Source organism: Echiichthys vipera, assembly GCF_963691815.1.
Source record: "Echiichthys vipera genome assembly, chromosome: 7".
Taxonomy (NCBI): Eukaryota; Metazoa; Chordata; class Actinopteri; order Perciformes; family Trachinidae; genus Echiichthys; species Echiichthys vipera.
The window spans coordinates 8331607-8352551 of NC_139832.1; the positions used below are offsets into that span (position 1 = coordinate 8331607).

The 20945-nt window shown below is 41.8% G+C and overlaps 1 protein-coding gene across 1 annotated transcript in view; it reads right to left on the reverse strand.

Moving 5' to 3' along the window:
* Positions 1-20945, reverse strand: part of itpr2 (inositol 1,4,5-trisphosphate receptor, type 2) — a 55623-nt gene that overhangs the window by 34490 nt on the left and 188 nt on the right. Inside the window, exons 1-30 of the mRNA XM_083916476.1 lie at positions 20765-20945; positions 15691-15761; positions 15315-15433; positions 15140-15226; positions 14173-14331; positions 13273-13371; positions 13007-13090; positions 12722-12868; positions 11362-11457; positions 11032-11076; positions 9148-9299; positions 8462-8561; positions 8178-8338; positions 7938-8079; positions 7623-7781; positions 5724-5896; positions 5349-5468; positions 4941-5123; positions 4574-4825; positions 4344-4491; positions 4108-4255; positions 3010-3197; positions 2772-2895; positions 2615-2672; positions 2111-2276; positions 1635-1802; positions 982-1068; positions 775-900; positions 535-657; positions 66-263 (exon numbers count right to left, since the gene is read on the reverse strand). The exon at positions 20765-20945 is cut by the window's right edge and continues 188 nt beyond it. Of these exons, the coding sequence (XP_083772602.1) occupies positions 66-263; positions 535-657; positions 775-900; positions 982-1068; positions 1635-1802; positions 2111-2276; positions 2615-2672; positions 2772-2895; positions 3010-3197; positions 4108-4255; positions 4344-4491; positions 4574-4825; positions 4941-5123; positions 5349-5468; positions 5724-5896; positions 7623-7781; positions 7938-8079; positions 8178-8338; positions 8462-8561; positions 9148-9299; positions 11032-11076; positions 11362-11457; positions 12722-12868; positions 13007-13090; positions 13273-13371; positions 14173-14331; positions 15140-15226; positions 15315-15433; positions 15691-15761; positions 20765-20856 (3975 nt within the window). The 5' untranslated portion in view covers positions 20857-20945. The remainder of the gene's footprint in view (positions 1-65; positions 264-534; positions 658-774; positions 901-981; positions 1069-1634; positions 1803-2110; positions 2277-2614; positions 2673-2771; positions 2896-3009; positions 3198-4107; positions 4256-4343; positions 4492-4573; positions 4826-4940; positions 5124-5348; positions 5469-5723; positions 5897-7622; positions 7782-7937; positions 8080-8177; positions 8339-8461; positions 8562-9147; positions 9300-11031; positions 11077-11361; positions 11458-12721; positions 12869-13006; positions 13091-13272; positions 13372-14172; positions 14332-15139; positions 15227-15314; positions 15434-15690; positions 15762-20764) is intronic.

Here is a 20945-nt window from a genome sequence, read left to right on the forward strand (position 1 = left end):
AGTTATTTTAACAAATTAATAAAAGTACTACTGCTTCCATTTGAAAAACAAATAAAGATTATCACCTCCGTCATGACCTTGTCCTGACATTTCTTCACATACTTCCCATCAGCTTTCACAATGGTCTGCAGGAACTTGAGGTACTGGACGTGTCTTCCGTGTGTTTCAATGCAGTGGACAAAATGATGGACCACACGGTCACTAATCTCATTGCACAGCTGGTAGTTCATAAAGATGTGACACATTGTCTCAGCTTCAAGCAACTGGTGAAAAATGGGAGTCATGATTCAGATTTTCAAAGGAAGGTTATCTTAAACAGTATAGTGAATCATTTTTATAACAGGAAAAGCTTGTAAACTATAGCATAATATAGCGTATACATTTTTTGCTGTCAGGCTTCTGTTGTTTTGGACCTTATATTGTCCATTATAGGCCAATTCTACTGATGCTGCTGCATGCTCTACTAGAAAATAGGGCCTCCCTTAAAAGTAAGGCAGGTCAACAAGGGAAAAGTACAAGTTCATGTTAATATACCCCTGGAGTGAGGAAGAGGTTCAGGTGTTTATGTAGCAGAACTTGGTTCTGAGGGTTTCCTCTGCAGAAATTTTGCAGAAATGCATGTGCCAGGGTCATGATCTCATTCATCTTCTCATCAGTCTGTGCCAACAGAGCAAATACAAGGAAAGATTAAGACGTGTAAGTGCATACATCAAGAAACCATGTTACACTAAAATTTCACAGAAACATCAAGTACGTCCAATTATTGTTACTCACCTTCTCATAGGGGATCTGCAGCAGGTCCAGCACCACAGTATGGGCCCCCATGTTCTTCAGCAGCCTCTGCTGCTGCACACGACTCTTCTTACTGGGATAACACAGTTTACTGAGCCGCAGTAGGATCTAAAGGTCAGACGCACACACATGTATTATAGATACTCGTGGAACCAAACAATAAAAATAACCTGGAAATAGAGAACGCACCTCTTTGACAATGTTGTAGTTGTTTGCTTTGTTGCTGTCAATTTGAGGTTTATTATCTCCATCCTGTACTGGGCTCAGGACAACCTCCTGGCAAGACACATACATGAAGAAAAAAGAAGCCTTAAGTACATTCAAGTATTCATTCTGATCTCATTCTGAAATTTAACAGTATGTTAAGTTATTCAATTGTTGTAGGTTTATGCCACAGTTAACTAAAGCTCCACAATTCTTATGTGTTCACTCAAAAAGGTTCATCTTTGGTGTGCAACAACCTCCATATCCTGTTTTTAATTACCAGCCATTTGTCAGTGTGGTGGGAAAAGTCCCTGAACTGATCCTTATTCATCCTCATCACTGCTTTATTATAACAATAATGATGTAAAAACACACTACATGTTACAGGCCTGACTAATAAAAACAGATTTACAGCAGATTCCTGTTCTGCCAGACATTATTCATTATTCCTTTGTACTTACAGCTTTCAATCAGCTTTAATGCACAACAACAACAAACAAAGAAGCCATTTAGAGTGCCGTTGAATGACTTAGATAAATATAGCTACTTCAAGTGAAGAAATAAATGTCACACTATAAACTGAATTGTGGAATTTTGGCTTTAGATGCTAGATACCATTAAAAATGATGGTACAGCACCTCTGTGTTCTGCTCTTTGCCCTGTCTGACCCCCAGGTCCTCGCCGCTGTAGACTCCACTCTTTTCCACCCACAGCTCCGATTTTTCAACAGTCAGACGCAGCTGGTCCAGGTCTGTCTTGATCTGCTTGTAGTTCTCCACATCCTGCTCTGACACCAGCAGCTGGACCTGGAAAATACACAGACACAAAAATTGGATGAGAAATAAACCAGACAAAGATATTAAAAGAACAAACGTGTGTGAAAGAAAATCTCTGCCAACAAGTCTCAGTGCACCGCTTTGGAAAGTCAGCGCTTCGTTTAATCGGGATGTTGTAGAGCTCTAGATTCCAGCTGAGGAAGCTGTTAGTGAGACCGTTTATAACAGCTGCTGTTTGGCCCTTTGGAAAAAACCCTCCTAATCCGAACTGATTAACTCAGGAAGTGGCTAATTCTTCACTCTCTTAGCTCACCAAGTGTCAAATGCTGTGTCTCTACCTGTTTGAAAGCCTGCAGGACCTCGGCTCTCTGGCTGAAGTGTTTGAAGATGAGCTGCAGTGAGCCAGACACCAGTGGGGGGTAATCTTGCATGATGAGATGGATCAGGACCCTCAAAAACGTGCGGCCACCCTCATCGTCCAGCTCCACCGCACTTAACTCTGAGCTGCAAACGCCACAGTTTTAATGTTAGTGACACCAATTCAGTATCTGACCAAATGTCTCCCCCTGTGTTCCTGAGTTATTGTGTTGAATAATGGACAGAAAAGCATTTGTGCAGAATATTATGAATTCAAAGTGAAGATGATTTTTGACCTTGAATACAACATGTCATCACTTCATCATGTTATCCTATTAAACATGTGTGAGAGATGTTGTCATAATTAAGGTAGGAATGCTTCAGTGACCTCTAAAGTCTAATCAATAACAGACAGACGGACAACCCGATAACAAAAAAACAAACAGACATGAAAGAAAGAAAACATAAAAAGTTGCTTAGCCTACCTCCCCGCGAACATGCTCTCTGCTTTGGTTGCTATCTCATCTATGTCTGGTTCAGAAGCTGGAGACAAAAGAAAGCAGACAACATGTCAGTAAACGTCTCATTAGGTACATAAAAAGAATGCTTTAGTACTTGCATTAAGAGAGCATAAAGTCTCACGTGTCATTGGGGGCATATCAGCCAAAGAGGCAGAGCTGTCAGTTATGGTCTTGTCTCCAAACTCTTTTTTGTAGATGGATAACAAGTATGTGATCCTATAATCCAACCTCACACTTAAGATGAACTAATAGGAGGAAAAAAAGAAGAAAAATAGAATCAAACACTGAAATCAAACATATTTGAAGTAATAATAATCACCCGAAATCACTAAAAAGTACATTGATTAGACGGTGCTTACTTGCAGGATCTCGATGATTTTCAGCTTGGTGTCCATTACCATGACATCCTCATTGTCCGGCAGGAAGTGTCCTCTCCCGTAGCGAAGGGATGGAGAGGTGTCAGGGAGGCTGTGCGGCACACCTCGACTCATCATAATCTGAGTCATCATTTCCCCAACTCCATGGATCGTACGCAGGACATTGTTGCCTATAGGAAAAAAATAATTTTGATACATTTTACATTGTGTGTGTGCGTGTGCGTGTGCGTGTGTGTGTGTGTGTGTGTGTGTGTGTGTGTGTGTGTGTGCATGCGTGCGTGCGTGCGTGTGTGTGTGTAAAACCGTCTATTTGGCTACATGGTTTACATATTTCAGCTCAAGCCTGGGAAACATTTGTGAATCATAAAAGCTAAAAAATGCCCCAACAACATCAAATGATGGCCCAGAACTTTCTCCAGCTGAACAAAAATAAATCTTCAGTTATTGTTTCCAGTCCATTAAACATAAACACCATTTTTATTTACCGCCTCGTCCACTTATGTTAAACATCACCGGAAGAGTTTTTCAATCTATCCTGAATCAATTCCAAGAGCAAATCTGTGCTTTCTTTCTCCGATCTGCAGAAAAGTCATCCTTGACCTCATATTGACATGTCTCTATTTCTTCAACTTCATATTTTGGTTCCACAAAGACTAAAAAGCAAGACTAGTATCCTTCTTTTTCCTCTCTCTGCTAGCTCCCTGTACACTCACAGCTGAATTCTTAATCCTAATGCCTTCATGCATGGTCTTACTCCTGCATACATGTATTAACGGCTGCTTCCATATTAGCCCTCTGGAAACCTGAGGACTAATGAGGCTGGGCTGTTGTCTGTCCTTTGGTCATAACTTAAAACTGAATCATATGTTTTTTAGTAGCTTTCATCATTTTATTACCCACATTATGGAACTGCCACCTCCCCATTCAATTATCTTGGTCCCTTAAGTAGGAAACGGTGAAACAGGTTCACTCATTAGCTTTAAATGTTTTACCTAACATTTCAAGCGCTATATAAATTGGTAAACAAAAAGTAGACCAACGCAATGAAATAATGCACTTATGCTATGTAACTTCACTGACCAGCCTCTGGGCTCTTGTTTAGCTTGTTCATGAAGGTAAGTGGGTGCTGGACAATATCCAGGATGGCCAGCAGAGTACGTGTGAGACGCAGCAGCTCGCTAAAGCTATAGAAACCAAAGTAAACCAGGTTACGAGCCAGATTCACCACCTGGAAGAGAGAAGTAAAAGATCATGATGAAAACCTTTACAGTGACACTTGAAATGTGGGTGAAAGTACTCCGAACAGTTTATTTTACCTCTAGCGTGAGTTCATTCTTGTCTTTATCCCCAAACGGAAAAGGCTGGCTGACCACGTCTTTAAGGTATTCTTCCACAAACTCCATGGTGGGAGCAAACTTCCTCTTCATCTCCTCTCTTGACGTGTCAGTGGACTCATACTCAAACCTGTGGAAAAGTCGCAATCTGCATGTGGTGATGCGCAAAATACGCCTGTAAATAACTCATAATCGCACAGATAGATGCTCACTCGTGGATGGTGATCTTGGAGGGGATCTCGGTCCAGAGGCGGGCGTAGCGTACAGGCACCACGGCCTCCTGTGGGTCACGGTCCACATGCATATGCAGCATGAGACGGCAGAAGGAGGCTCTGAGATTGTAGGGCAGGCAGTCGTCAAACATGCAGCGCAGGATCAGATCCACAGGTAGCTGACAGGAGATCTGGTTGATGGCTAGGTACTGACGGTCCAGACACATTTTAGCAAAGAGGTTCAACTGGTACCTGCAGAGGAGGCGAGGAGGACATGTTTTTGAATGCGTGTTTCAGCTATTTTTGTGTAATTGGGAAAAGAAGGTGTAGCACATGGGAGAACTGAAAGCAAGAATGCCACTGTCACCTGTAATAGGTGACAATATCTACATCCATCTTGTGGGTGCCTTTAGCATCCTGAGCCAGGTGGCGAATTGATTTGCCGTGGGGCTCCTTGTGGCTGTCGATCCAGTAGAGCCAAACCTCCTCCTCCTCCACCTCCTCCTGCAGCAGAGAGGACTCCAGGGTGGTCTCTGTGTTAGGGATTAGTCTGGGGGGGGTTGACATAAAGCAGTTACTAGAAAAAAGTGCTCACATTACACCCTGACATAAAGCCGCTGCTGCTGAAAATATCTATTTCACAAGCGGCACAGTGCAGAAATCAGAACATGCTTTACTGAATGTGCGTGTTTGTACGTGTTTAAAACTGTTCCATTGAAATATGACAGGATCAACTTGGATGTTTTAAATATAGATACCACAGGGTGTGACTCACTTGGTCTGGATGAGGATATCTGCGTTGGTGGGGTTGAGCATAAATTTACAGATAAGCTCCTGTGTGACGGGAATGGCAGTCTTGTTGGACACGCAGAGATCAGACAGATAATCCAGAAACCTGGAAGAATATAGCAGAAGTGAATCATGTTTAACAAATGTTTTACACAAGGTTTCAGTAAAACTACACATGAACTGACTATACACATGGATCTTTGTGTGTTCCTTCATTCTTACTGTTATATGATAAGATGAGGAAAACAGATGCTATAAAGCAGGGTGAAGCAATAACAGCAACACTTTATAATATATAGATTATGCATGCCAATAAAACACTTTTTCCTATATTTTCCATTACATGGTGAACATGTCTGACCTGGGCTCTCTGTTGCGCCTCAGCAGGCTCACAAAAGTCTCGATCTCTCTGGCCGTGATGTGTTTTTCCAGTAGCTTGCGGTTGTTGTGCAGCAGGGCAGTGATTGTGTCCTCAGCCAAGATCTCATAGCCAATCTGAGACTGCATGATTGAGAACTTTTTGGCTATATATTCCTACATGGCACAAGAGATAGATCGTTGTAAACACCTTTGACAGAAACCGTTGTGAGAGAACAGGTCTAAATTATACAGGGATCATTGAAAATCACATAGTGTGTTTCACATCTTCCAGGGAGAACTTGTTGAACACGATAACTTTTTGAAAAATACACTGATTCACATTCATGGAGTTAACCATAGTTATACCTCTGGGCTGCCTGTCAAACTCACAGCCTGTTAGCCACTGAGAAGCTCAGCATGAGCTATTTGTGAAAGGCTGCAAATGATAACTGCTTTCATCAGGGTTGGGTTCTATCAAATTATCTCCTGACTATTTTTTCAATTGACTCCTTAATAACTTAGCTAATACAAAGCCAAAAGCACACTTTAAACACACCAAAGCCCAAGTGAGTTTGTTGCTTACTTTGCTTTACGAGTACAAACAACTACAATATTGAATGTGTAATGAAATTAAAGTAGAGTAGATTCCTCATATTTTCGAAAAGCTGTAGCTACCATTGTTTTAATTTTTTTTATCCAGTAAAAATTCCAAAGCCAGTAACCTTTATATAACTTGTGCTTACTATTACCATACGTGGCAAGTATGGCATATTAAATGCATTTTTGATTTTCTTTACTGTAGGCCTTTTTCATAGCAGAATATTAGACTTGATAATTTGGCTTTTTCTAATATTTGATGTTATATTATAAAAACACATCTGTGGTGGCCAAATTAGCCATGTGATGAACATTCATGTTATTATATACACCTGTGATTGTCTTATTGTGACTCAAAATGTCTTCTGTGAAATAAAAAAAGGAGTGTTGCTTTAACTAAGTAATTATTAACTAACAAACTAAAAAAATGTCCTTGAGCCATGTGTTTACTTCTTGTTTTACTGTGACTTGCTAAAATGCAGGACAGCAGTTGCACAAGTAGAGTCAAATTATTCAGTAGAATTAGTTATACAGAAATACCTAGCTAAAGTTAGCCTAATAGCTAGCTAGCTAGCTAGAGTGACAACCTCTGGGACTGAAAAAATTAAGTGCCAAAAACTGCTGTTCCTCGAATGGCCACTTGAGGCTGACTCCAAAAGTGAGTCAATCCCCATATGCACCCATGTTAAAATTCCCTGTTTTACAGATGAAATAAACATGTTTATAGCCTGGTACAAAAAATTGTTTTGTTCTATCAAGAAGACTGTAGTCAAGTGTGTATGAAGCATGGGCTAAGAATGGGTGCATTTTATTCCTTATATCCCCAAAGCAATTTCAGTACAAGCAACTGGACTTGGTTATTTGTCTAGGAAGACGTTTCACCTCTCATCCAAGAGGCTTCATCAGTTCATGTACCTATCTGACCAGGCTGGGACTAAGAATATTCATAGGTTTATTCCTTATAGATATTATTTTCATTCATATCAGAGAAAATGTGTCGTTTCTTGTTTAAAAAATTAAATGAGCTGATGTCGCTAAATCCAGCTTAAACCACTAATGGATCCAAAGACTGCTAGAGCACTACTAAGGTTGCTTGATTAAGACCATTATTAAAGCAGCTGTGGTCCCTGCACAGATTTTTACAGACAGTCTGGCAGAATATATACTTTTAAGCCCCCAATCAAATATAGTTTCTCTATTCTTTAACTGTCCCACATCCCCATGATAATGAGCATGCTAATGAGCCTGATGACAAACTCTATGAATACTCAATATCAGACTTGTGTGGAAGGTGGAAACATGCCTGGTTCTTGCGATAGTCCTGTTGGGAGTGGCGCAGCACCCTGTAGCAGAGTCTCAACATGTACTTGAAGTGAGCATATCGCTGGTCTCCCAAATCCTCCAACTTTAGCATCGGACCGTCACCCTGATCTGTGAATGGGGCCTTCAGGATGCCAAAGATCTGGAGGAACAGAAACCCACATACAATACAGGAAATAACTTTGATAAATGAACTTCTTAAGGCCACTGAAATACGAAAAAGTTAAACTAACGAAACAATCTGCCTTCTGCAAGGACAGACAGAAGTGTGTGTCTGAGTGTGTGTACTTGTTCTGACCTGGGCAAGGATGTTCTGTTCCCTCATGAGTTTCTGCCTCTCTCGGTTGGGAGTGGAGGTGACCACAGACAGCACATCCTGGCCATTGTTTGGTACCACACACACAAAGAAAACCAGGTCCTCTAGGAGCTTAGTCACAAATCTGAAATATATATAAAAGCCAAAAAGTAACATGTGAAATCATAAAATATGCACACACCATATTGTGTCACCCGTGTCATCAGACTCATGTATCTGTACCTCCTCTCATTCTGAGCGATGTTGCCATACTGAAGTTTCCTCACAGTGGACTCCAGGACCTTGCTGGCATCGTTGGCAAAGTCCAAGTCTCTGACCTCCGACAGGGGAACAGATACAATGGCAAAAGCTTCTTTGTCCTCTTTAGTTGGACAGGTACCAATCTGGTTTGAGAGCCAAAAGAAGATTGCAAAAAATGCATCCAAGTTGCATATGAATGTCTGTGTATGAATATGTGTGTGTGTGTGTCTGTGTGTCTGTGTGTCTGTGTGTGTGTGTGTATATACCTTGAGCATAACTGGACGCTCCTCCTCAGCATCGATGGGTACGTTGGTGCTCGTCACCCAGGTGTTGGTGCAAAGGTGTCGAAGTCTGACATAGGAGTTTCTGAAGAAGGATGGGACAAGTCATTACACCACATTGATCTTTAGTTAATAGTATGCTTGCTGCTGTTGTTGTTAAACTGAAAAGTATCTTAGTATCTTGATCTTGGTAAGTCAATTAGCGGCTACCCTAGCTCAAGGGATTTCTGTCAAAAACTTTGATTTATGGTTTAAAAACGAATAATCATCCCCATCAGCCTCAGCTGTTATCTGTGTTAATGTAAATTAGCAAATATTGGCATGCTAACACGATAAACTAATGACAATAAACACGGCAAACATTAAACCTGCTAACGGTCAGCATGTTAGCATTGTCAAGTCAACATGTTAGCATGCCAACGACATTAGCATTTAGCTCAAAGCAGTGCTAGTACAGCAACAGAGCAGCTAGCATGGCTGTAGGCTCAGTCTTGTTACCAAATGTGTATATTACATGTATAAAATGCCAATTGAATGATTGCCTGCATATTAGCTCAGTTCCACTTATTTGTGTAATTATTCATTAACAAGTGTCGGTTACTTATTGTTCTATTACTGACAACAAAATGAAACTACAGCAGATTCTAACTTGCATCCCCAAAGAGACTGACCTGGGCACGAGGCAGTCGGCCCTCTGCAGAGTGGTGGCATCCAGCTCAAACAGAGAGGCAATGTCATTCCCGTGGGGAACAGAAACCAGGGTGAAAGCAATCTTCTCTGCCGCTTGATGCTTCCTCTTGGAGAACAAAGTATCTGTCTCATTCTGCAGTACGCATACACGAAACACGCAACCATGCACACACGCAGAGGAAGTAGAAATTAGTGTAGACAAAGAGAATTTTACAGTTCAGTTCCAGTTTACGACAAAACTGTGTGTGCATGCTATGTTCATTTTCAAGTCTATAAAAGAAAGATGCATGTAGAACTTGTTCGCATGAGTGTGTTTATACTGTTGCAAGTCAATGAACCCTGCTTGGAGCTGCTACGAGCTGCAACTAATAATGTCTTTGGTTATTGATTATTCTGTACGCTGTTTTCCATAAATGGATGGTAATGGTTGTTAAGTTGCTAAAGCATCAAAAATAATTGTAAGTACTCATCAGAATTTTTAAGAGCCTGAACTGATGTATCAAATGTCTTTTCTTTTTTTAACTCACCATAGTACAATGAGCTGATAAATCAGTTAATCAGTCACTCAAGCCATTTTTCAAGATTACTGGTTCCTGCTTCTCCGAAATATGTTTTGTTTTTAAATTCTACCATTGTTATAACTGCAACCAGTAAATATCTGGTACACAAGATAAATACATGGAATACTATAACAATAAGCCTGATTACTCTAGTGAACAGTGTTACAATAAGGTAATTAATTATTAATTGATATTAATTGATAAATAGTTTACTTACTCTAACTCTTACCTTCATGTCTGGCAGCATTGGGCCACAATTTTAAACTGCACAAACACTTTACTTTTCCTCATAAATGATGTTTATCTTACTACATTACAAAAGTTAAGCCTAATTTCAGTGAACAAGAATTGTTAGTATTACTAAGTCCATGCGAGGCTGAGCACAGACGCATTTTGTGTCAAGTTGCCATATCCTTCCACACACATAAAAATTGATAGCCCAACTGTTGATAAAATCTATGATTGAGGACAGACGGATGTCAGCCCAACTACACTGTCACAGCTTCTTACACTAATGAGGTATCAGATTACACAGAGATATATCCAGAGAGCCATGATGTGTGGTGTGTTAGCCACTGCAGTACATAGGCTGGTACATTCTGCGCTCTGCAGATGCAGCACATAATGGCGAGGGTTAATTTCTCCCACTGTTCTCTGCATGTCAATGGGACGCTCCCAAGAGCTGCCTGCACGCCTCAGCTTCTCTATCCTCCCACTCCTCCTCCCCCCACCTCTGCTGGTGACTCACCCCACCAGCTTAGCACAGGCGAGCGGAGCAGAGCAGACAGCACGTCTGCCTCCCCTCCATCCCCTCTCGCAGGACACCCCCACACCCAGACGTTATGTAAGGAGCCCCCTGTGTGTCTGAATTCAGCATGTGCATGAGAAAGTGTGTGAGGCTGAGAGAGTTTGTGTGCGTGTTCCTTGCACTGCCAGAATACAAATGTGCAAGGCAGCTAAGAGCTGAAAGAAATGTCTAGATATAGATTCAGAGTTTGTGTGTGAGTGTTAGAGAAACTGGTTGCATTGCGTAACCATAAGGAGAGGGAGATAGGCCTGAAGTTAAGTTACATACAGTATAATGTATAGCTGCAGAGATAATCGTTCTTCGCATTAAAGCACTCGTGAAATCTGCCCTCAGTCAATCTCATCTATGGTGTAAAATGATATTTGCATTACTCCTGTCTTGAATTATAAATTTCTACTTAGTATATGGAATAATGTGAAATAATCTGTTAGCAGTAGCCAGTCTAAGATTGGATATATGTGACTTTGCAGCTGAATGTGCTCATTTGACTGACTCACCTCTCCTTTTGGCTCTACCGTGTTGTCTTTGAATTCAGGGTTCACCTGCAGAGAAATTGAGCGGTCAGTGACCTCAAATATAAAAAAAGCTCTGATGAGAATTCAGTCATTATCAACCCCATCAGCCCTTAATCCAAACTATTCAACAGCAGATGGGTGATAGAGACCATATCAGTGGGAATACTGCCACCTACAGCACATCACCTAAACCCCCTTCAGCTGTGCTTATTCAGAAAGTAGAAGATACACTGAATTACACTGTATTTGAAAAGTGACAACTCATAATGATGAGTTACTAAATCTTAATGGATGATAAAGAGTAAAAGTCACCTCAGCTGCGAGGTAATTCCCAGTCGCCAGGTGTTTGAAGCGGAAGAGACTGTTCCACTGGCCGGCTCCGCCTCTACACGGGTCATAGTGCACAACCTGGCACAGAAACACAAAAGAACACACCTGAAGGCATCAGTTTTCATCCACTGCTTATGATTATCAAAGTGCATGGTTTAGTGTCAGTCTGTGCTCGCCTCCAACTATAATAGCACTTCTTGTTTACTTTGTAGTTTTGTTTTTAGCGGACAGACAGCTCCTTGTAGGACAGGACTGATTTAACAGCAGTCGGAGGATGATTTTTTACAGGTAACGTCATGCCTACTTAAAAAAAATGGATTCTGCGTATCACGGTGCATTAGGTTTTGTAACAAATGCAGGCTCAGGCACTCTACATTGCATTTTATATGAATCTCTAGCATGGTCCTCTCTGTACCAGAGGACAACAATGTTGCTATTTATTGCCCAGACATCGTTAGGCAAGCTACCTACTTATGTCTCCAGCCTTTTATCTTTTCATACCAGCAGCACTAGATCTACAAATCTGATTCTTTTAAACGTCCCCAGGGTGCTCTGGGCCTGGTTAAACTGTTTTTTCTTTTTAATGCATCTTGGGAATGGGATGAGCTGCAAAACATCATTACCTTAGATGTGAAAAAGTTGCAGTTTTACTTGATCCTCGACTTTGGTGGTATGTGTTGCTATGGATACATCATGGTGTGGCCTGTACGCCTTGCTTCTTTTCCCTTGTGTTGATTTTATGTATTCTAACATTTAAAATAGTGTTTATGTGAAAACTGCTTATGTCGCCATCTTGAGCCGGACTCTCTGGAAGGATAGATCTTGGATCACAATCGGGCCGGCCTGGCTAAGTAAAGGATGGATAAAATAAAGTGATTTGTTTTATTTAGAGTGGTTATCCAAAGTAAGAGTGACTCAAACCAAATCAGTTTCAGTTAAACCTATCACTGCAGTGTCAGAATGAGAGTCAATCTATGTGCCAAGTACAAATAGAACTTGTGTTTGTCATACCCGCGCAACAACGTGTCAACAACTGATACGGTAACATAGCTACATTCAGACACAAACAGCAGAGAGACAACAGGAACTTCGACTTGTGCAAGCTGATAAAGAGGAACATACAGTACAATGGACAAAGGATTATGAAGAATTCAAAATTAAAGTGGCAAACAGGCAGACGTGTATTATCGAAGGGGAAATGATGGCCTACATTAAATGTGTCCATAAAACGCACACAGAAGAACAAGACACCAGCGCATGATAAATAAACAGGACGTCTTTCGAAAAAATAAGGATTTCAAAAAAAGTAGCATCATTGACAAAAGAAGGACGCGTATTTCACCTCAATCTCCCAGAGAGCCTTGGAGCTGGTGGCAGAGGTGGCAGACTGCCGCAGTGTGGTCCTGAGAAAGACGTGCTGCTGCTTCTTGTACTCGTCACCGGTCAGAAACTTCTCCTGCTCCGCGTGAAAAAGCCTTACCACGTCTCCCTGAAGGAGGGGGCAAGCAAAACCTGAGATTGCTGCAAGATAATTTCATGCCGTTTGCACTGAAGACATGCAAAAGATGCAGCTGTGCTAAAAAGATGTACTGAGGAAAGAGATCGCATGGCGATTAAAACAACATACCCCCTTTAGCACGTCTTCCCTGTAGTCGCTAAACTTCATAAACAAGGTGACCTTCCAGCTGGTGTTACAGTTGACAGCATTAACCTGAAACATGAAGCACAGAGTGAGGGGAATACACAACATGGACACCACCTTTTGGGCTATTTTCAACCATAATTAAAGGAATTAGACAACAGATTATCCATACAACTAATGGAGAAACCAGAAGACACACTATACAGTAGCTTCTTCTTGGTAAAATGCCAATAAAGATCAAATAGTCCCACCTCTTTGCAGCCAGGGTTGTCTAGCAGCTCGATGTTGCTGGCATGAAGAGGCTGCCCTGCGTTCACTGGCATCAGCACCACCTTGTCTCCAACCACCACCTTGAACCCAATTAGTGACAGTCATATGTGGCACAGGTGGAGACACAGGTCGGTAAACTTCCAGAGGTGTTTGAAGGGATTAAACAGGAGGTAAGAGCGTGTCCATGCAAGGGGCTTAGGTCTGCAAACACCCCCTTATTTTTTGCTTTAAGAAAAAGGTGATATGTGTAACAGCAACAGGCTGAGCTTTACATGAGAGAGTTGTTGAGCTGTTCACGGCAAACACATTTATTCATACCATGGTGAGTGGACATGAATGCAGCATACAGAGATATGGTGACTGCGAAGTACACTGTCACTGTACTAGCGCTTACATAATACATGCTCTCTAACCCAAACCGAAGTTATAATAGACTCTACAAAGTACCAATGTGTCAACCAGCCACACACAAGCACACTGTGGCTTCAGACATGGGTGGCACAATTATTCCAATTCTGTGTTGGTAGATTTAAAATATAATGAAACAGCATCAGTGAAATACAGACAGAAAAAACAACCGACTGGAAAAGCTCCACCTACAAGTCTTCACATGCAATGGGAATGCCGGTGCATCCATGCTTTTTACGTGATATTCTGTGTCTGACCTAATAATGCACAAAGACCATGCACAATCAAGAGCAATACCTTTAACCATAGGATGCTAAAGCCAAAGGGGGGGAGGACAAAATCAGAAATGTTACTGGGACAGGACGAACAATGAGTTGGACATCTGCTGTACTTGTAAAAGAGAGGAATGTCAAGTTGTTGAACTGTACTTTGTGTCTATATAAATGTGTGGTGCTGAGTGGAGGGAGACCTACATTATCTCCTTCGCTGCGGAGCTTCCAGAATGGCTGAATGTAGAACCAGGAGCCCTCGTTCCCAGCCGGGTCCAAAGAAACCCGCATGGCGTTCTTCTCAAGCAAAGCAGGGAGACGCTTGTTCACTGTCAGGTACTTATTACTCTTGATGTGCAGAAGCTGAGACAGAGAGAAGAGCCACAGTGTTTGAAAGCTGCAAGTATTCAGATTCATTTGTAAAACACTAATACCAACCTGTCCTGCATTAAAAATGTTCATGTACATTGCTTAGCTTCTGTGCTTGTCCTACTGACTAGTTAGCAATTCGGCCGCATAAGCCAGCAAGCTAACATTAGCAGCTAAAACAGCTACATATTTCACAAGGCAGTGTTTCCTCTATGATTTTTATCAACACCAGGGGAAGAGGGTTTTGTTGTACCAACACAACACAGAAAACACACATAGTGAGGCTCAGCCAGCCTAAACCCCAGCACCAGGAGTCTGATCCCAGACCGCCTCGGGTCTGACTGTATAACAGAAGAACAGCATGTGTACTCAATTTTGATTTGTACTTAAACACAGCACTTGGGTTCATGCACTTTGTTTTCAACAGATTAGCTTTTGTTCAAGCGGAGGCTGGTTATGATCTTAACTTAACTTTACTTCTTGTTTGATTCAAAATAGCTGGTTTGTTATTTTATTCAATGTTTCCTCATCAGTGATCCCGATTCCATTTAACAAACAAGGACTAAATTACACTAGCGTCTCAACCCTCACAAATTGCTTATTGAACACAGCCCGTTTACTGAAGGAACAATGGAGACTGCCTTGAATGCATTTTACGAGGCGTTGTTGCTTTTCTCAATTTAAGTAGTAAAACGAGAATTTAGCAAGTGAAACAGTAACACAACCTTGACAAACGAGAACACCAAAGCATGGCTCAAGACAATGTGATGCCACAGGTGTTTGCTGAGGAGACGGGCTGTACCTGGATAACATTACTGTATTTCACAACTTCTCCAAGGAGCTTCTTGTTCTCTGACTCGTTCTGCTTCTGCTCCAGTTCTGCCGCGTGCTGAGAAATGAAACAGAGATTCCCTAAATGTTTTGGGATGCAAATAAAAATGAGGACTATATGCAGACTGTGATTTTTTTTTTTCTACCTGTAACTTTTTAAAGAGGTCTCCCTGTGTGTTGTTGTTTCCTTGTTTTCCTTGTTTTGCCTTCCAGAACTGCTTCTGGGCAGAGTATCTGTTCATGGGACACACCTTGAAGAGGCAATCTGGAGAGGAAAAGAAGTATGTAGGCACACAGGATTTACGCTCTGTGGGTTAGGTTAAGTAGCACTCAAGGGTCTCTAGTGTGGTAGAACAGCATTTTTGAGGGTTAATGGGGATTTGCCCACCAAAGGCCTGTGGAGTCACTTAAACACACAACTTCTCTAAAACCACAATGTTTTGATTAATAGCATTGGGTGAAAAAAGGATCTGGTCAGCCTTGAAAGTGTATGTGTCTGTATGTATGTGTATTCCTTCACACCTCTGAACTTTTTGGGTGGGTTGGCCAGGTCTCCAGCCTCAGGTTGGACCACACACCTGTCATCCACAAGCCTGAAGTGAAAAGAACAAAATTATGTAACTTTCAGCATAATGTCTTCCTATTTTGGTTCCTTTGACAAGTCAATCACTCACATTAATACAAAGATTTAAATGGCACCCACTGTAGTGTAATTGCGGGCCAATGCAAATGCACAAAGCGGAGTCTCTGCTAATAAAACCGATCATTTGAATATGCGGTTAAAAACCACACTTGCTCTATAGTTGACTGGCTACCTGAAAAATGAAACGCTGGCCTGGTTCACCATCATACTTATCTCTTGAGTGCTCTCCCAGTATCTGGACTCATGCTCTCAACATTTCTGGACAGAGCTCATTCAATTTAACATCACTTTGATCTCTGCTCTCAAGCCGAGCGGAGTGACTGATCTGCTCAGTCTACACTTTTTATCAAGAGAGATATAAAATGATTTCTGTGGCTTTCAGGTGATGCATCAAAAATATATCCAATGTGACAGAACCTGTTATCAACATGGTGTGCGTAAAATGATAAAGAAGCTTTGACAGTGAGCATTGTGTCGATCATTTAAGACTGCGCTTCTCTGTAAAGTCTAGAGTAGCTTAAAGAGCCTGTACGTGCTGCACTGCGGCCACCAGAGGAAACCATGTGGTTTCTGCGCAGGGTTGATTAGAGAGCATTCAAGCGGTGTCATACAGTTATTAACTGCCATGTTTCCCACATCCGAGGCTTTTATTGGCTACTTACTAACTATGTTACACACTAGAAATGTTTCACTGACAGGTATAGCGATGCACAGCAGTGAAATTCACACGCTTGACTGGCAGTTAAAGTTATGAAGCTGATGACATACCTTTCATCTTTAGGCTTTGGTTCACAAAGAAAATCTAGGGACGGGAATTGCTACGATTTTATTGATACCAATGCAAGTATCATTCTGCTTATTGGTCCAATTCTTTATTGACTCCTGGTGAATTTTCTGTGTGGGAAAAAAAAAGTATACCTGCACAGGTTTCCAGCATCAACACAACTGTTTTATTAGCTCTGAGTCTAAACCGTGTAGATGAAATGAGGCAATATTTGTACAGCTTTATTGTCTATCTAGGTTCCAGGTTTTTCATAGAAAAAAAATCTGCTAAGACTTCCTTCAAACCATTTCTTCCTCTTCACCATGAATCCTTATTTTTGGGGGTTTCCAGCAGCGTAGACGCACTAGTTTGACGTCATTGTTTTGCAATGCAGGAAAGCATGCTGGAATTGATAAAGGGAAATGATAAGCTCAGAGGCATACGCTTCCGCTACCAATTACGGTTACCAGTCCTTGATTCACATCCCTCGTCACATCACTTCATACACCAGTGGGACCGGAGAAAATAAGTAATATCTGATGACATGGGCTTTGTTCTGTCATTGGACGGTTACCAGGAGTAGGTCTTTATAAAAAATATTTAACCATGGTTTAAAAAAAACAAAAAGCAACAAGTTAAATAAGATTCATTTCAGCCACCTACGTTAGTAGTGGACACTGAGGACTGAGGGTGAAGGTGGAGAGGCCCATTATTTAGTGGAATTGGAGCAGCAAAACAATGGAGACTGGGAAAAGAACAGGTTTACGAAGATACTGGCTATCCCTGTCAGTAAATTTGGTGTTGTTTTAAACAGACCAAATAATCCACTGATCTCAAGTTACACCTGCCTTGAAAGTTTGATTTGAGACTTCATTTAGTCCTGGACTGGAGTCACTCTTATCCTCCTTCAGGGAATGGGTAAACGTTTAGTTGAGAACTAGTTTTATTCATGCACTGAAAACCATTTCTCTGAGGGCGAGCGTCACGTCACGATGGTCACAGTGTCTGGGGAAGTTTCCACGTGTTATTTAGGACAAGGTGTTTACAGGTTAATTGCATTTTTACAGTCGCAAAGGCTTTACCAGACAAATGTTGCAGCTCCATCCTGCTGGAATATATTCTTCGACACAAGCTATGAAATGCTATATCAAAAAGACTCCATATCATCCCATTTGCGCCAAAGGCCGAGGTGCACAAGCACATCCATTCATCCCTTCCACTGAGGAGAAACATAATGCGATCCACAATTCCTCCAATTCATACAAAGCTGGCAGCCCCGCTGACATGAGCCGGGCCATTTCCTATTTATGCCACAGTACTTCATCAGTGTCAATCCACGGGCTAGGTATTATTTTCTATAACTCCGTATCACAGTTACATCTAAATGAGACACAATAGATTCCAGCAGGAAGCAGAATCAAGTGTTAAATGGCTAAACAGGAAGGCTCTAAAACACACTCCCTCGAGCTCATAAATAAGTAACCTTAGGTCCGCAGAGAGCAGGGTTTTAGTTCAAACAGAGAGGCTCTCAGCCAGTGCAGGAGTTTGCCCTGTAACTGGGTTAAACATGAACCAATGACACAAGGCTGGACACAGACAAGCTAATTTTAGCTCCGTTGCTTGTGCTGAGTGTACAACAGGAGACGACAACTTCGAAAAAAAAAAGCATTTAACCCAGAGCGGCAGGTCTCATATGTTTGTGTTGGGATCAACTAAAGTCAACAGGGGAATGACTAATCTGGAACAAAAGTGTGAAATATGTTTCAACCAATGCCTGTTAGTACGGGTTCCAACGTGCTGATAGAGCAGCGCAGTAATCTAATTCAGTCATATACTTCCTCATTAAATGTATCCTGTCATTATTTAGCTTGACAAAAACACTTAAATAATGTATAAAGAATCATTTCACCTTTTTTTAATCTCATATGTGCCACAGTTAAGTGAATTCATTGATTACTAGCAAAACAAAATGATGCTTTCTGAGCAAGAGGTCAAGGTCATGGTTCTGGACCAGCCAAATGACCTCACGAGAAACTCAGAGGTCATTTGGCCTTTTGAGTGTTTGCAATGTAAGGAACTCGCAGATTTAATGTTATCCAAAGCAAACAAGAGCATGAGTAGCCTTGTGTAGCCGAGGTTACATTGTGCTCACAGGGGCTGTGGCTCAGGGAGGTTCCTGCAGGGTCTGCTGCTCTCGCTCCCTCCCTTTTCTCTGGGCCTTGGTGAGCTCTGGCCCAGCCCATGATAAAATAGTCAGCGCTCCTGTCACTGCATGAGTTATTGAATCGTTGATAAGAGTTTCACTGCTTTGCTTCACAGCAACAAAAGCTGTGAACACACACTGCTGTGCACTTTCATGTTTTTTTTTAAATTTACAACCCATGTGTGCTGCTGCTTCTTATATTTGCATTATCACAGGCCTAAGTGAGCTTTCCAGCAAAATACAGTAGGTTGGCTGTGTGCTCACCTGCAGATAGCGAGGCAGGAAACATACAAACAGGCTGTAAGTAAGGGTACTAGCATGTTTTAGCTGACATTTGCTCCATGACATGGAATTATTTTGATCCCCCACAGAACCATGCATTGACATAACATCAGAGCACACCAGCGGTTGTGAAGTTGCTGTTTGTAGGAGGAATTTAAGTGAGAAAAAGGAAAGAGAGGGTGAGAAACTGAGGATAAGGAAAAGGGAGAGGTTGTGGGTGGGGCACGCTCATTCCTCAGGGCCAGTCGATCACTCCACGCTTGTTCTGCAGGCTCAGAGGCCAGAGTGCACCAGGAACCACCAAGATATTTCACCTTGCACTACAGCTTTCAGCTCAGGAGGAACTACAGCCAAACAAATTACTGGTAACACTTTTTATTTGCACTGCTGCGTGTGTGTGAATGACACAATGATAAGCAGTTGCCATAACACCTACACACAGCCTCAAATATCAACTGACATTAAGGAGCTATGACATACTTCAAGACATAAAACTCACATAACACTTTAAAAGGATACTTCAGATTTTTTTTAAGTGGGGTTGTATGAGGTACTTGTCTATACCTTCAGTAGGTAGCAGTCGACACGCCCACAGAAGCTAAGCAATGTCATTTAAAATTGTTTCCACAGCAGTACATTGCTTCGCTTCTGTGTCAGGGCTCCTGTCTGCGTCTCCAAACAGGGGGCGTGCCACCTGCCATCTACTGTAGGTAATATACACTGACTACGGATAAATATCTCATACCATCCCACGGCAAAAAATCCAAACTATCCCCTCAAAGCAGTGGTTCCCAACCTCTTTACGGTTTAAATGAAGCAGTGTCCACTTGTCAACCCTCATCATAAACTGACTAGGTTTATGATGACCCAGCAATCATTAGACTTAGACATAGATTATACTTAGAGTATTTCACACAAAATAGCAAAAACTGACAAATTAAACATAAATGTAATGTTTTTTCTTCTCTCCTGTGGCATCACTTGCCCTCAGGCTTGTCTTGTGACACACTGAATGGGTTCTGACCCCCAGGTTTGTTACCAAAGCTCTACTCACTGAATCTGGCAGGAAACTCCAAATCGCTCTCTACCAAATCAAAATGTCCTCTTTTAAACGTGGACGTTATTCTCTATAAAACAATATGGAAGTGGAGATTATGCACTCGGTTACTCAAACAAATATATATCCTTATAGCATTATTAGAGGAGATAATGCATGTTCCCAATTGTGTTTGGTGCTCTTCACACCTGCAAGCTTTATGCTGAGGAGTGAGCCGCATTGAAAGGCATCGTACCTCCTCAGCCTAACTTCAAATTAATTTAAAAAAACACACAGTTATAATACTCCATTTTGGGCCCCAACCGACACCTCCTTGCGTCACCCCTTTGGGTCCCCAGACCCTACTTTGGGAACCACAGCAGCAAAAAAGCTCAGCTTGTAACTATTGGCACTTGCCTACCTGGGTAACACGCTGCTTTGCATTCCTGTTACATTTGCGTAAACGTGAACAATTTCCTGAGAAGCAACAGTTTGCGCACTGACAGGCCTCGGCCGCGCACAAGTCGCACTTTTGACTTGAGCAGTTTGCGGTGAACACGTAGAGTGGCCACGCGGTGTCAGATGTAAAGTGAAAGCATAAAGATATGAGCATTATAACCCATATGGACTCCCCGGGGAGTAGAAAGTAAGATGCGCACAGAAACGTACCCCAAAGTACTGATGAAGCCATTCACCGAGCCCTCCGCGTAAAGAGACACAATGTCTCCAATGTGAAGAAAGCTGGATCTGTGCTCTGACATTTTCACGCTCCGTGTGTTTCAGATTTGCCCCGGTTTCTCCATTTCAAACCACTGTGCTTCTTCTCTCCGGGTGAAGTAATCCTCGCGTT